The sequence below is a fragment of the Streptopelia decaocto genome, assembly GCF_964273445.1.
Source record: "Streptopelia decaocto genome assembly, chromosome: 2".
Lineage (NCBI taxonomy): Eukaryota > Metazoa > Chordata > Aves > Columbiformes > Columbidae > Streptopelia > Streptopelia decaocto.
The window spans coordinates 142,662,285-142,675,867 of record NC_138655.1 but is presented as its reverse complement, the minus strand read 5'-3'; the positions used below and the strand labels follow the sequence as shown (position 1 = coordinate 142,675,867).

The 13,583-nt window shown below is 38.0% G+C and overlaps 1 protein-coding gene across 5 annotated transcripts in view; it reads right to left on the bottom strand.

The window, feature by feature from the left end:
• CACNB2 (calcium voltage-gated channel auxiliary subunit beta 2) overlaps positions 1-13,583 on the bottom strand; it is a 240,112-nt gene that overhangs the window by 81,986 nt on the left and 144,543 nt on the right. For 4 of the 5 annotated variants that reach the window (XM_082045807.1, XM_082045810.1, XM_082045806.1 and 1 more), the window contains exon 2: positions 3,879-3,998. In XM_082045807.1, coding sequence (XP_081901933.1) covers positions 3,879-3,998 — 120 coding nt within the window. Of the gene's footprint in view, positions 1-3,878; positions 3,999-4,083; positions 4,128-13,583 lie in introns of those variants that run through there. The other variant, XM_082045809.1, reaches the window with a different exon arrangement.

Below are 13,583 nucleotides of genomic sequence, written 5' to 3'. Positions count from 1 at the left end.
AACGTACTAGAAATAACTGAAAAATTATTTCATTTTGCAAAATGCTGAAAATATTCTATATATGTCATTTGAAAATTGTCTGTACATAAGGAGCTCTAAGCCATGGGAAAAAAAAAAAAAGAGGTGAAATCTAAAAGTCTGTAGAGAAGAGACTGAAGAGAATAAGTTACTCTTGCAGAAAAGCTTTACAGACTACCTGACTAATTATACTCCAGCCAAATCTAGTACATAATGTATTATGTGCTTCTGGCAAAATAAATCAACAGAATATCTGAGTCGATTTTACTGGCATTGGAAAAGGCCAAAAATCATTACTGAAGCCCCCTTTTTTATGTAAAAAAATTTAGCTCATTTAGTACTGAATTTAAAGGTCTCATTAATACTTGTACCTCACAGTTTTCCTTTGATCTCATCCCTGTCACTCAGTTCAGTATTTTAAGGGATATTTAACTGAATACTCGCAAGGAACAGACAAAAAGGATATTTACTTACTATCATTTATTTTTAATCCTCACCCTTCAAAATGGAAGGTTTTTTCTATAGAAATGAAAATTTTAAAAATATTAACGCTAAAAGCAATTAAAATAATTGAGCTTTCTATTTATTTTTTTTTCTTGTGAATGCTTAAGATTCATATTTTTATGGAAATGGGAAATTCAGTACAAGCCCTCAGATATGGGCATTGTTAGCATGCCCTACTCAGCCACAACACATCCTCTTTATAACGGAGATAGCCACATGCTATGGACTATGAGGAGGCTCCAAAGGAAATCCTTAATGCTTTGAAATGGTCTATTTAAAACAAATCAAAAAAACCTCAAGCTTTCCACATTTGCATTGTTAAACTGTTCTAACCAAGAACACTTCATCTCAGCTTTCGGTTTAACAGCTTCATTTGCAGATGTCTTTCCCCCGGGATTAGCAGCTGCCCTGCCCGGTAGCCTCAGAAGGTGCCTCTTAATTTTCCATCCCGGACGACTCTGAAGGTGCACCCATGGCTCCACCTTCCTTACAGTCGGTCACGTGCCAAAGTGAGTCAGCAAAACATGCTTAACCATTTTCCAGAGAAGAGATGCTTGTAAAAATAAATAAATAATTGAACAGAAATGGACAGAATGTGTATTTCCTTCCAGGCTGTTTTTATTTTTCCCTGCTTGGATACCTATCAGATATGCATATTCTATTCTGGCTTCATGTCAAACAAGCACCTAGAATCCATAAAAATCCAGATTTAAAAATCTTAAAATCCTCCTAACAATCTGCCATTGTGTGCTTTATCGCTATGTTTTTCTCTTCAGGTTAAGGTGTTTTCCCTAGCTGTAAGGAAGGCAAATGGATGTCATTAAACTGTTTTCATTAAGTGTGTGACACAGTTCCAACAGTTTTTATCTACCCTTAATTCGCTATCATTTTCCCTCCACCGCTGCATTATTCATGTATGTCATCCTCTTCTAATTCCTGTGACAAATACAACTGTAATGACTTTATTTAGGATCAACACTTCCACTCACAATATTAAAAGACGAGAAGTTAAAGCGGCTGCAGCCCTTGTCTCTGCCCGACGGGCGGTCAGGGGCCGGCACAGCCATGGGGAGCAGGAGCAGCAGAGGGCTGGGCGCACACAGGAGCCGGGCGGCACCAGTGGAAGTCACTGCTTCATTAATTTTACTGCATTTCAGGGAGGTGAGGGGCTGAATCACCAATAGAGGCAGTCAAGCCACCCTGTCATGTTTTAGATCTACTAGGTTAGGTTCAATTTATGTCTTTTTAAAACATTTATTTCAAACATAAGCACCAAATGCATATAATATTTTACTTAATATTATTAAATATTACACTAGAGTACATATTACACTACTATACCACTACATTAAATTATTTCTATACATTACAGCCTGGCATGATTTTTAACATTTGACTCGAGGAAAAAAACCGCTAATGTAGTTCCAGCCTTAATCCATTTTAAATCACAAGTGATTTAAATAATTCATTTTGTGTTTTCTGTATGACTGGAATTACCTATTGTTATAGCAGGTTGATTTTGGCAGTGTCTTTGCTACTTCAACTGTTCGCAAGTTGTCTTACAGTCTCAGACGGTGTCAGACCTAGAGACTATATCTTATGCCAGCTGGAGTGAGAACATTGCTTTGATGTATAGAAATACAGTTTTAAAAACTCAGGGTCTGGAAGCAGTTTCGCTACAAACTACAATGGCAGCTGTGCTAGAGGTCATGAATATTACATAAGGACTGTCCGTGCACTCAAGCCAGCATCAGTAAGCCAAATTCCCATAGCAACACTCTCATAGATTTACTCATCGCCAAGAGATGCATCAGTTCAGGAGCAAGTGCTGTACTGCTACCCTGATTAGTCTGCAAGATATTATTACTTCAACTCTTCTAAAGATTGTGCATTTTCTGATAAAATTCAGCACTTCACCTGAACTTCAGGGCAGCCTTTATCATCTTTCCTAAGAGCAAAGAAATCTCACACTTTGCAAAAAGCAACCTTGATAAAACTGAAACTCCTGATTATGATCAGTAACATCTCTAAGATACAAGGTGGAAGGGAAGCAGCGGGCTGCTTCTGTGGCTTCTCTGCTGTACTGGTCCCAGGACAGCAAGACCCAACTTCAAAGAGATGTCCAGCATCTTGTACGGTTGGCAAGTTCCAGCATCTTATCAAGAAGCTGCTTCAGGAGCTCTTATTAAATATTGGTAAACAATTACATTTTCCCTGTTGAAGGTTTTTGGCTCAATGAAGGTGTCTGCTTCTGTTTGTGCATTATGGTCCTGTATTATTTATAGAGCTGGTCCTTGCCATACGATCAGGTGCATAGCTCAATGATCTGGACTCCTGAATTTCTGAAGAACCCTTGTAAAACAGGTGGTGTAATGGGCATAGGCAAAGCTGGCAGCAGAAAAGGAAACAGAATGGGGAACGGGAGATAAGGAAATAAAAAAGGCAAAATGGAGGAGGGGAGTCAGAGAGAAAGTGAGAGAGAAATGTAGATCTGAGGAGGGATCTCAACAGTGTATTTACAATTTAAATATAATATATGAAAATGGTAAACATCTTGGAAAACAGTAATACAGAGATCTGGCAGATAGGATACAAGAAAGAAAAACTGGAACAAAGTGATAAAGGAATGATCCCAAATAAGAGAAGGATGATTTTTACAATTGTGTTTAAAGATACAGCACAGATGAAAGAAAACCAAGGCCATACCCCTTCACTCCTAAAACCCTCACAGTCCTAAATGTGTCTCAGGGAAAATATATAAACACAGAACAAGAACCTAAAGCTCATTTAGTATTTCCTTACTGAATTGTCACTATCTGTTAGGAGTATGGAGAAAGAAGGAGAAACCTTAACAAGTCCTAGAGCATATTACTCACAGGGTCATTTTACACAGAAACTGTAAGCCAGTGAAATCTTTAGGCAAAAAAGACCTCTGTAACAGCTTCTCCCTATTTATATATGACTTGTAGGGACTGATCCTTCATTGATGGCAGATAAATAGGAAGTTTGAGTGCCATAGCAATCCACAGGCAAACTTTCACAAATATCTTCAGTAAGAACTCAAATCTTTGACCCTATACATTGCATATAAACAGGTATATTCAATGCAAGAAAAACTGCACACATTTAAGTAAGATTATTCTGAAATACGCAAGCCAATCAAACACTTTTTATGGAATACTGATTCTCAGTGATTTTTCCTGGAAACTGTATTTTCTACTGTTGTCAGGAAAATCTTTATAAGAGGTCTTAAGCTCTATGTTAACACATTAAAAACAGTTGTATCAGTAACGGATGAGATGACCGTCCTTTAAGCTGAACATTTTATGAGTCCGTGACATGAAGTGACACCTTACCTTTGCTTTTTCCAGCTGTGCCTGGGCCTGTCGCTCTGCCTCTCTCCGCACTGCTTCCCTGTCTTCTTCCAGAGATACATCTGAATCAGATGGACGGCTGGTGTAGGAGTCCGCCGAACCCTGCACAAGAAAAGGAAAAATAATGTCACAAGTCGTTTTGGTGTTCAAAAAAACCCAAAACAAAACAGTGGAAGTGGTTATACACCTTGCCTTTTCTCTTACTTCTGGATCCCCAAAAAGAGAACAACTGCCCGAAAGGGAAAGTCACTTGGAGAAATGGAGTCTAGGTAAATGTTTTCTCGTGGAGCCATTCCAAGAGTGCAGGTGTCTTTCCCAGTGCTTTATTTCCTGCACTATCCCCATGCTCTTATTTGTGTGCTTTTCAGCAAGCAGAGCCAGTTGCTCTGTAGTTACAGCAGTGGTGCAGTGCAGGGCTGAAGGACACACAGCAGCTTCAAGGAAAAATGAAAACTCTAAACAGTGACACAGTATTAGCAAGGAAACAGACTTTTTATAATCAAAATGCAAATTCTGTATCAATAATTACCATTACACAACATCACTGCTAACAGCTTTAATCTCTGCTATCCATTTTCACTTTAGGGCAACCTGACACACTTTCCCCATCAGAACTGCAAATGGCTCATATCCATCTCTGCCCCTCAGCAAAACATGCAAGTGACCACAAATCAACTTCCAACTAATAAAATCCGTCTGGACTCAACACATGTCCCCGTATCACCACAATGGAAGCAGCCACAATGCCAAAACAGCTCTATAAATAATGACAGCTCTGCTTTCCCTCTGCATCTCCTTGCATACAAAACAGAGTTCTGCTAATTCAATCAGAATGAAAACAACTGTCCTCTCCTCACCGTCTTTTTTTCCCCTCCCTCTCTGCAATATATATATGCCGATAACAAAAACGTAGGGCTTACACAGATATCAGAATTCTTCAGACGTCCTCCTTTGGCTCTTTTCAGAAGCCTGATCCAGGTGGCCTTCATTAGCCAGACAGCTCAGTTATTGTCCGCAGCTGCAGCGCCCGGCACTGATCTCATAAAACATGTGCACAGTGAGCACCGCAGAATCACAGCTCCTTTGCTATCCATGCTCTGCTCTGAGAGCCTTCCTTCTCTTCCCTCTGCCTTTCAAGCTTGCAACCTCACTGTTTCCGAGTAGTCTACTGTGATTAAATTCTCAAATTTTCTCATGCCATTAAAAAAAAAAAAAAATCCAGAAAAATCCCCCAAAAATCCACACCATCTCCAAAAATCCCAACTTGAATGATAAAAAGGCAAAATAAGTCAGGTTTCAGATAAATGTTGTGAGAGATGCTTCAATTGATCTTAAACTGAGATCAATCACAGAAAAATACCTAGTGCTTTTTTCTTTCTGTTTTGGGGGGCGGATTTGGCTGTTAAAAATAGTGCTTATAAGAGAACCTTTTAAAATCCTGTGCAAAATGTATTCAGTGACATTTGCAAGTGCAAAGTTCATTTCATCTCTTCCTAGATTGGCTGGGGGTGGGGTAACAGGCTGTTCTTATCACTGGGCATGCTCCATATGTGCAGCCTTTTACGCAGATGCTCGCATCACACTGGGTTGTTAGCCTATGCCAAATTGCCATTTTACGACTCAAGGGTAAACAGCTGGAAAACGCAAGTTCCCTGTGAAACTGGAAGAGCTGGTACAGCATCTCGTTCCTGACATGTGTGTCTGCTACGATCCATGTCTGCCTCGGACGCTTGGATCTGTCACGCAGCGCTTCCCTCCGCTGCAAAGCGCCGAGCTCCACTCCCAGCTCTCTTACAGAAAAAACGTAAATCCAAAAATATGCCTGTTGAGCAGGAGTTTAACCCCCTAGTTACTGCTTATATTTTTCTGACGTTAGCAGAGGAAAGAAGCAAAGAATAACTGCACCAAACCACTTAACTCATAAATATTAGATCCTAATGTGGCAAAAGCCAAACAAAACATTGAGTTTCTATAGTCTCCTTTTCAGAGTCACCCCCTATCCTTTCATAAACTGACATGAAAATAACATGATAAGGCATGGTTATCTACAGCATTAATGATTCACTGACAGACATGTAACAGCCTAGGTGAAAAAGACCACTGTAGCTGATTGCAACACCTGCCTTTGATTTAAGCTCACAGTGACAAGAAAAATAGAGAATAGAGATTACAGCTGGGAACAGTGGTCACGCATATGTCATAGTACATCAGTATGTCCCAGGAACGACTGAATCCTGCCACGGTTTGAGTCCATGTAACAACTAAATTGGCCCATCACAAGTGATGCGGCAGCCAACATTTAACCACTATTAGAGCAAACAATAGTTGTCACTAAACTGACACTTTAGAATAAAGGTAAATTTTAACTTTCAAAATGTTGTTTCGTTTTCTTTCCTGAAGCCCATATGAATTATAACATAGAGTTTCATAACCTGTCTTTGAACTGACATAAAGAACTTTACTCTCCAAGAGATATTTTGCTTATATGGATCTAAATGATATGTTATAGTGATTTTCTAAAACTAAACTGCCTATTGAGCTAAAGCAAAAGGAGCAGAAAATAAAATACAATCAAACTCTTCTTGAATTTTTAAAAATCATGCCCATTAGGAGAATACTCAGAGGCCTTTCAAATTTGTCTATTCTTTAAAATTTCCCTTTGCCACAACTTCTGACCCATCTCTCCAACAGAAACAGTGGCAAAAGATGAGCAGCAACAAACAGACAGAAGTTGAGTATAGAGTTTAAATCCTATTCTGTTTGACACAACATCCTGTGGTTGAAACCACTGATGTTATCACAGCACTAAGGAAAGCTAAGACAGTGATGGACTGACTGCCCCCTCGCCCCGCTCCAAACCCCAGCCCCCAGGACACTCTGGGGTCCCCCTGACACTCAACCCCCTTCAGAAAAGGGACGTTTAAACCGTTCCCCACCAGCGCTGCAGTTCCTTGGTGCAACTTCGCCATCACACTGGGCACAGTGTCATAAACCAACCCCAACGCAACAAGACCTTTAAATCAGAAGAAAACAAACAAATCAGCCACCAAGCCTGACACGGCAATCACACAATGGACAGTCTGCACGTTTGCTTTCTACAGCATTTTCACAGTGAACACATCAGATTTTCCACTGACCAAGTGGCATAGCATCACTTTTACTATCATCCATTCTGCTGTCCAGGAAGAATGCTGCCTAAATGGTCCTCACCCTACAAAAAAAAAAAATCATAATGCACAGAAACATAATTCATATCTCCTGTAGGAGGGCAAGATGTCTTTTGGGTCAGGCCAGGATTGCTAAAATTGGAATTTCATCTTCCAGGCCACAGAGATCATTTCTAGTGCTGGTCATGTCTTGTGTTGGCCACAGTCCCAACACACATCCAAAAATTATAATGATTCAATTTATTTTAATTTTATTGACAAATTGCTTGAATCAAACTCAACATTACATTTATTTCCCCTGTGGGACAGACATGGTCATGTAAATTTTCTGTGGAAAGCAGAAGTTGGGAGCTTCTTCACTTCTCGAATATGAAAAAAAATCAAAGCCGACCAAGGCAATGCAGGAAAAAGGGGAAGCACACAATTACAATCAATTCATTTGATAAACTGCTGAGTATTTCCACATAAGCTAAGAATGCTTTCAACCACTTTCAGAGGGAAAAAAAATCAAACTCAGATAAAAACCATGATGAAACTACAGTGGAAATACTTTGACTATTTAAGGAAGATAGGGCCAAGTGGATGAGCACTATCTATTCATTACCTCCATGGGCTACACAAGTTTTTCAGGGTTGCTCTGGAGTACATTATGGATCTTTTCCCAAGAGCGTCTGAAATTCAGCCTTTCTGATATTCTGCAGGTCTCCATCTCCTTCCACTGCAATATGGAAGAGCTGCTGTAATATATGTACGTAATACACGCTACCATAGCCCCCAGTTCCTCATCTTTCATGGGAAACTATCTAATAAAAGTGAGATAAGTCACGTTAATAATTACCCCATCTATTTATTCTCGCTTCCTTTTCTTTTCCTCCTTTCTTGGCAGGTGTACAAATCCAGTTTGCTTGATAAATCATTTCCTGTTTTAACTACATGCTTGACAAATATTTACCAACTATCCTGACGCTTATTCTATTAGAATATAATAGTTTCTATGAGGTATTCTTTCAATATGAAGCCACTCTTTTCACACAGCTAGTGGTCATATGTGATCATATTTGAGGTCCTTCTTTAAGACCAAAAATGTCTTATCTTTTGTAGTTTATAAGTGCATCAAAGTCAAGTAAATTCTGTAAATACAATTTTTTTTTATTGCTATTTTCCTTTATTTGCAGGTAGAAACTCCTTAGTTATATTAGGCATTGCCTCTAGATCTTATTTTTCTTGTTAGTTTTCTGTACCCCTACTTAACTTGGGTCAGTACAGCTGGAGGTGAAGTACTGATTTTGACTGCAGTCTTATGTTCACAGTGTAAAATTTGTTGATGTGTTTTGTCTGTTACTGTAACAAATTCTTACTGGGTTATTACAGCTATCGTTACAATCACAAATTCAGTCATGGTCTTTATATTATGTCTTCAGAAAGTAAAAACGATCCTCGGAGTACCACATGTTTCTCTTTAATGGGGTAATTCACTTATGAATTGAATATCATCAGGGCAGGTAACTTTCCAAATTTCTGAATATTCTCAGATAATTATCTTCTTAAAAAGATCAAACAAGTTACTTCAAGTAAAGACTTATTACATTATTATTTATCACATAAAGGCATGAAGCAGTAAGCAAACGTACAAAAAGATCTTATAAATAATAAAGAAATACACGTGACCACACATATATATATTTATAATACCAGGGTCTTCTCCTAGATACATTTTTCATCTCTTCATTCATTTAATGATGAAGAGAATTTTAAAACCAAAAAGAGAAATATATTTATGTCTTCATTTGTTCTATACTTGAATATGGAAAGCTCAGGCCTCACTGTGCCAATAAGAGGAACAATTCATTTCAATATTCAGAATTTATACACAGATATTGCTAACTGCTTATCTCCTCATCTTGTTGAAACAGTCAGAATGACATGGCACATCCTTTTAGGACATGATTTGAGATGGTATATTATGTCCCTGTGAGGTACTTCTTGAGTGCCAGGAAATAAGTTAATGAAAAAAAGTTGTTGAAAGGTTATTTCCATAAAATTTTCATTTCACTCAAAATCTTTAAAGCTTATTCAGAACAAAGGCAAAATGTGAAACGTTAAATTTTAGCATGAAGTAAAACTGCTGACATTGGCGTATTTTAATATAATTTGCTAACAGGGAATACAGATTGTGTTCTTTCATAATTATTTGACCCAAATTAAATGTATGGGCCACACAATTAGAAAATCACAAAGCACACCCCCAAATGCACTGTCTGTAGGGATCTCAGTTTGGCAGAGAGGCCACAGATGGCAAATGTGAACATTTCTTTTCCATAAAGTTTTCTTCAGATGTCTACGCAATGTCATTATTTTGAATGATGTTGAAGAAAGCACAAAGTGCCGCTCTGAGAATGCTACACAATCTTATATTGATGTTAAAATTATTTACTGAAGGATAGATTTGTTTATGGGAAGACCAAACTAATTCCAATTAGTTGTTTGGCATGTATATTTGGTGCTTATAAAAAACTGAAGAAATGTAGTTTAATGAAGAAAAAAAGAAAGAGTTCACATATTCATTAAGGGCATATCAAGCGGGCATATTTAAGGGCCATGGACCCTCCACAGCCTGGCAGCTGCCAAGTGTACTCCTCATGTCCTCTCCAGCCCTCAGCAGGGGCTTGGCCATTTGCTCTCTATCCACACATTTACTCTAAAACGCTGTAAAACTGGGCTCTCCCACAATTGCTATACAAGGAGGGCTACCAGTTCCAGACATCATCTGCTATATTTGCATTTAAAAACCCACACCAAGGTAGACTCAATTTTTTTTTGTTGAGTATTGCCATGGCATCTACAGCCATGGGGGACACTCAAATAACAGGAGTGCAATTTTAGAACAGCTGGGAGCTTTAGGGAGGCAATGTGATTAAAAAGGAGATTATCTAGGAAACCAGTCTTCTCTTTACCCTTAACATGACTTTTGCGAGCTTGATCACAGCACCCAGCTCAACGTTAACTGGTTTTCAAGGTCCTAATCCAATCAACAGCTGGATGAAAGCAGTTTTTTTTAAAATATCCTTTAGGTTTGCAGAAGCCTAGATTTTGGTATTCATGAACCAGTTAAGCAGTTGTGTCAGGTAGTTTATTAGCAAAAACCAAACCAACAAAACCCAATATAACCCCCCACACCAAAAAACCCTACACATTTGCACTCACATTTTCATTATATTGGCTTAAATGTTTGTTTTCCTGTTGTTTTGCTAAGAAAAAGTATCATGAGTAAATATTTTTAGAGGAATGATAGTCTTTTCATAGCGACTCTTCAGAGAAACTTTGGCACTATGCAATTTGTTTCCAAAAGGCCGCTGCAGAGCTCAGCCTCGTAAGCAAACAAACAGAGCCCTGAGAAGCCGAGCTAAGCTTTGCACAAATCCATGGAATGCTCTGCTGTGTTAGTTTCACCATTTTGTGCAAAAAACATCTTAGAGGGAAAACTACTTGAGACCCTGTTGTACCGGGCACTGTACAGTCACAAAGTGAATGACAAGCCCTGCTTAAAAGAACTTGTAGTCTAAAGGATGAGAGTATGAGCAGGAAAAATAAATAAATAAAAGGAAAAAGAGAGGGATCAAGGTAGCAATTCAACAAAAAATAAAGAATTTTAAAATATTTGATACTAGCATTATGACTCATCTCTTGCATAACCATGGTGGGTTGTTTAAGGCAGTTTTCTATATGTATTATGGCAGAGATTAGTTCTGTGAAAGCCTCTGAAGGAGGATAATCTGGTAGCTCTGTATATTCTGACAGAGAGATTCTCCCACTTATGAAACAAGAGAAAGTGCTTTTGAGGAAGAAGGCAACAACAGGAATATAAGGAGGTCTCCTACTTTATCAAAATATGTTTTGTAGACAACATAATCACATAATTGAGTATGTTAAAAAAAATCCTCAAAACTAAATAAAAAATGGGATTTTTTTTTTTTTGAGACAATTAATTGGATCTAGAGGATGGTATTAACTTCTTAGTTATTTTGAGCTGTAAGGAAAAGTCAGAGCAATGACAGAGCTAAGATGTTGCCAGTGGAACAACTCAGAGACAGGTGTCAAAGGAAGAAAAATACACCAAGGAAATGATTGCAAGCTGCATGAACCTGAATCATCTCCCTTTTCTCTCAAACTGTCAGTATACACATGTATATCAGCACAACTTGGTTGACTCATGATAACTTTTTAAAGCTCTGGTAACTTGATTATATGTCTAAGCCCTTAAGCAAAGGTAAACCAGGATTATTAGTAACAACAAGGTGAGCTGTGGTGGAGTTTACTGAGTCAGAAGCAGGCAAAAAAATTTAAGGTTTTCAGGAAAAATGAAAATATTTTGGACTAAATTTATTCATCAACAGCAGATATCGCAAATGAAGGATTTTAAATTGCAGAAAGAAACTCAGAAAAAGGATTTAAAATATAACATGCTATGTGTTGATAAAAGAGCATAGAGAGAAAGACAAAGATTGGGTCAGCCAGAAAATTACAAGGGCTCAATTAAAAAGAGGAAAAATGGAAAATACATCTGGGATGACAAGGAAACAGGAAGACAACTAGAAAAGGAAAGAATTTGAAGCAAAGCATGGCAACCATCATCTCAGTTTGTCTCAGCTCAGTTTAAAGTGCCAATTTAGATTCTCTGTTCCAGATCTTCAGTATATTTTTATCTGGGATTTTGGTTCAAGTCATTAAGATTTTCTGCATACTTAAAAATAACTTCCTTGAAAATTTAGCATGAAATTCTGTTAGCAATGGAGAATTTTGAAGTGAAAAAAATCTTCTTTGTATTTTATCAAATTATCTCTGTATGTACAATCCCTTCTTGGTTTTAAAGTCTTCTACAGATAAGAAATGGAAGATTTGGTGGTTTGTTTGCTTGTTTGGTTTTTAACGTCTTAAAAATGTTGAGGTTAAGTATATAGAGTGAAGTCTTCCCTTTTTTACTATTTCAAATGTAACAACTGCTTCAATACGTATTTTTGTTGTTCCCCTTCATTTCTGTTCTGTAAATATAACATTCATCTGTTTAAATAATTATCTCTTTTTCATATACCTTCATGAGCTAGTTTGGCAAGTACATACTGTGGAAAAAGAGCTGTCATACACTACTTGTCTACAATATTTTTCAACATCTGATAAGTTTATTTTCCAGCCCATCATCTATTATTAAAATCTTGATTTTCTAGTCATGATCTTTTGTTAACAGCAATCAGTGACTGTCATGACATAAAACACTGCAGTTTGCTCACTGCTTATATTAGGAGAGGTTTTCATATCAACACCTTTCTTAAATTACATACAGTGAAGACTAAGGAATTAATTCATTAAATTCCCTAACCCAGGCTCCCTGAAAGCTCAAGTTTGTCAAACAGTGTTTCATTTATGAGTCAGCCCAGGTATCTCTAGCAGGCGCGACCACCCCTTAGGCATCTGCAGCCTTGGTCCCTCTGATACTACCAGAAACAGCAAGCAAGCAGCTTTCACACGGCATGATGCCATTTACTTCAGGATAAAAATGCTAAATAAAATACGCATCTCCTCGTCAGTGGGCTAAGTGTAAGCTCAGTTTCCAAGGGTGTCAGAAGCCACAGGAGTCCTTGTGGTTTCGGATGTTAGACCTTTGTTCCAGCCTTTATCCTCATGTACGCTGCTTGAAAAATACCAGAACTGTTTCTTTACAGCCATTACCAACCCTCCAGGTCCAGCATAAACCAAAGCAAACTACTTGCAATTTTTCCAAGAAGATGAGCCACCTTACACCATTTAGATATTACAATTATTCTCGTCTTCTTTCAAGAATGCAATAGAGCGTAATACTTTCTCATTGATGAAAAAGTTTCTGGAAAGGCCTTTTGTCCCTCTTGCCAATCACATATTAAAATAGTAATGTTGGAAAATTCTCTCTCTCCAGCATACATCTTCACAGTATTTGTTCAAAAACCAAAATATACAGTTCACAATGTCAACTGTTCACATCCATTGGCTCTTTTAGATTTGACTTTAAAAGATATCTAACCTAGCATATCCACACAGAGGGGCTGAGGGTCTCAAGTGTGCCATGTGTGATACCCACCCGAGGGCAGAAGCTAAAGCAAGCCCTGCATGCCTGGTTCCCCCATCCCAATCCACGTGGCTGTCATTACTTGTAAGGCTCCACCAACTGCCTTGTGAAAGATGCAGAGCAAGACGGAGTTCATGATTCTGACTTATTAATCCTTCCTACTGCACTTCCTGGAGCACCATTCCCACCTCTTTACTAAGAAGTAAGACTGAACTCTCTGGATGTTACTGCCTCTATTTTCCATCTGCAAGCAAATACAATAATAAGAATATATACAAAGCTAGTTTACAAAAAAACAAATTAGTGAAAGGTTGTGGGAAACCATCTGACAGTATATAATCTCTAATAATGTATAAATCTAAGTATATTTTCATTACAGCTAAAACACGTCTTGTGCTATGTTTTTATATTAGCAGTACTGAG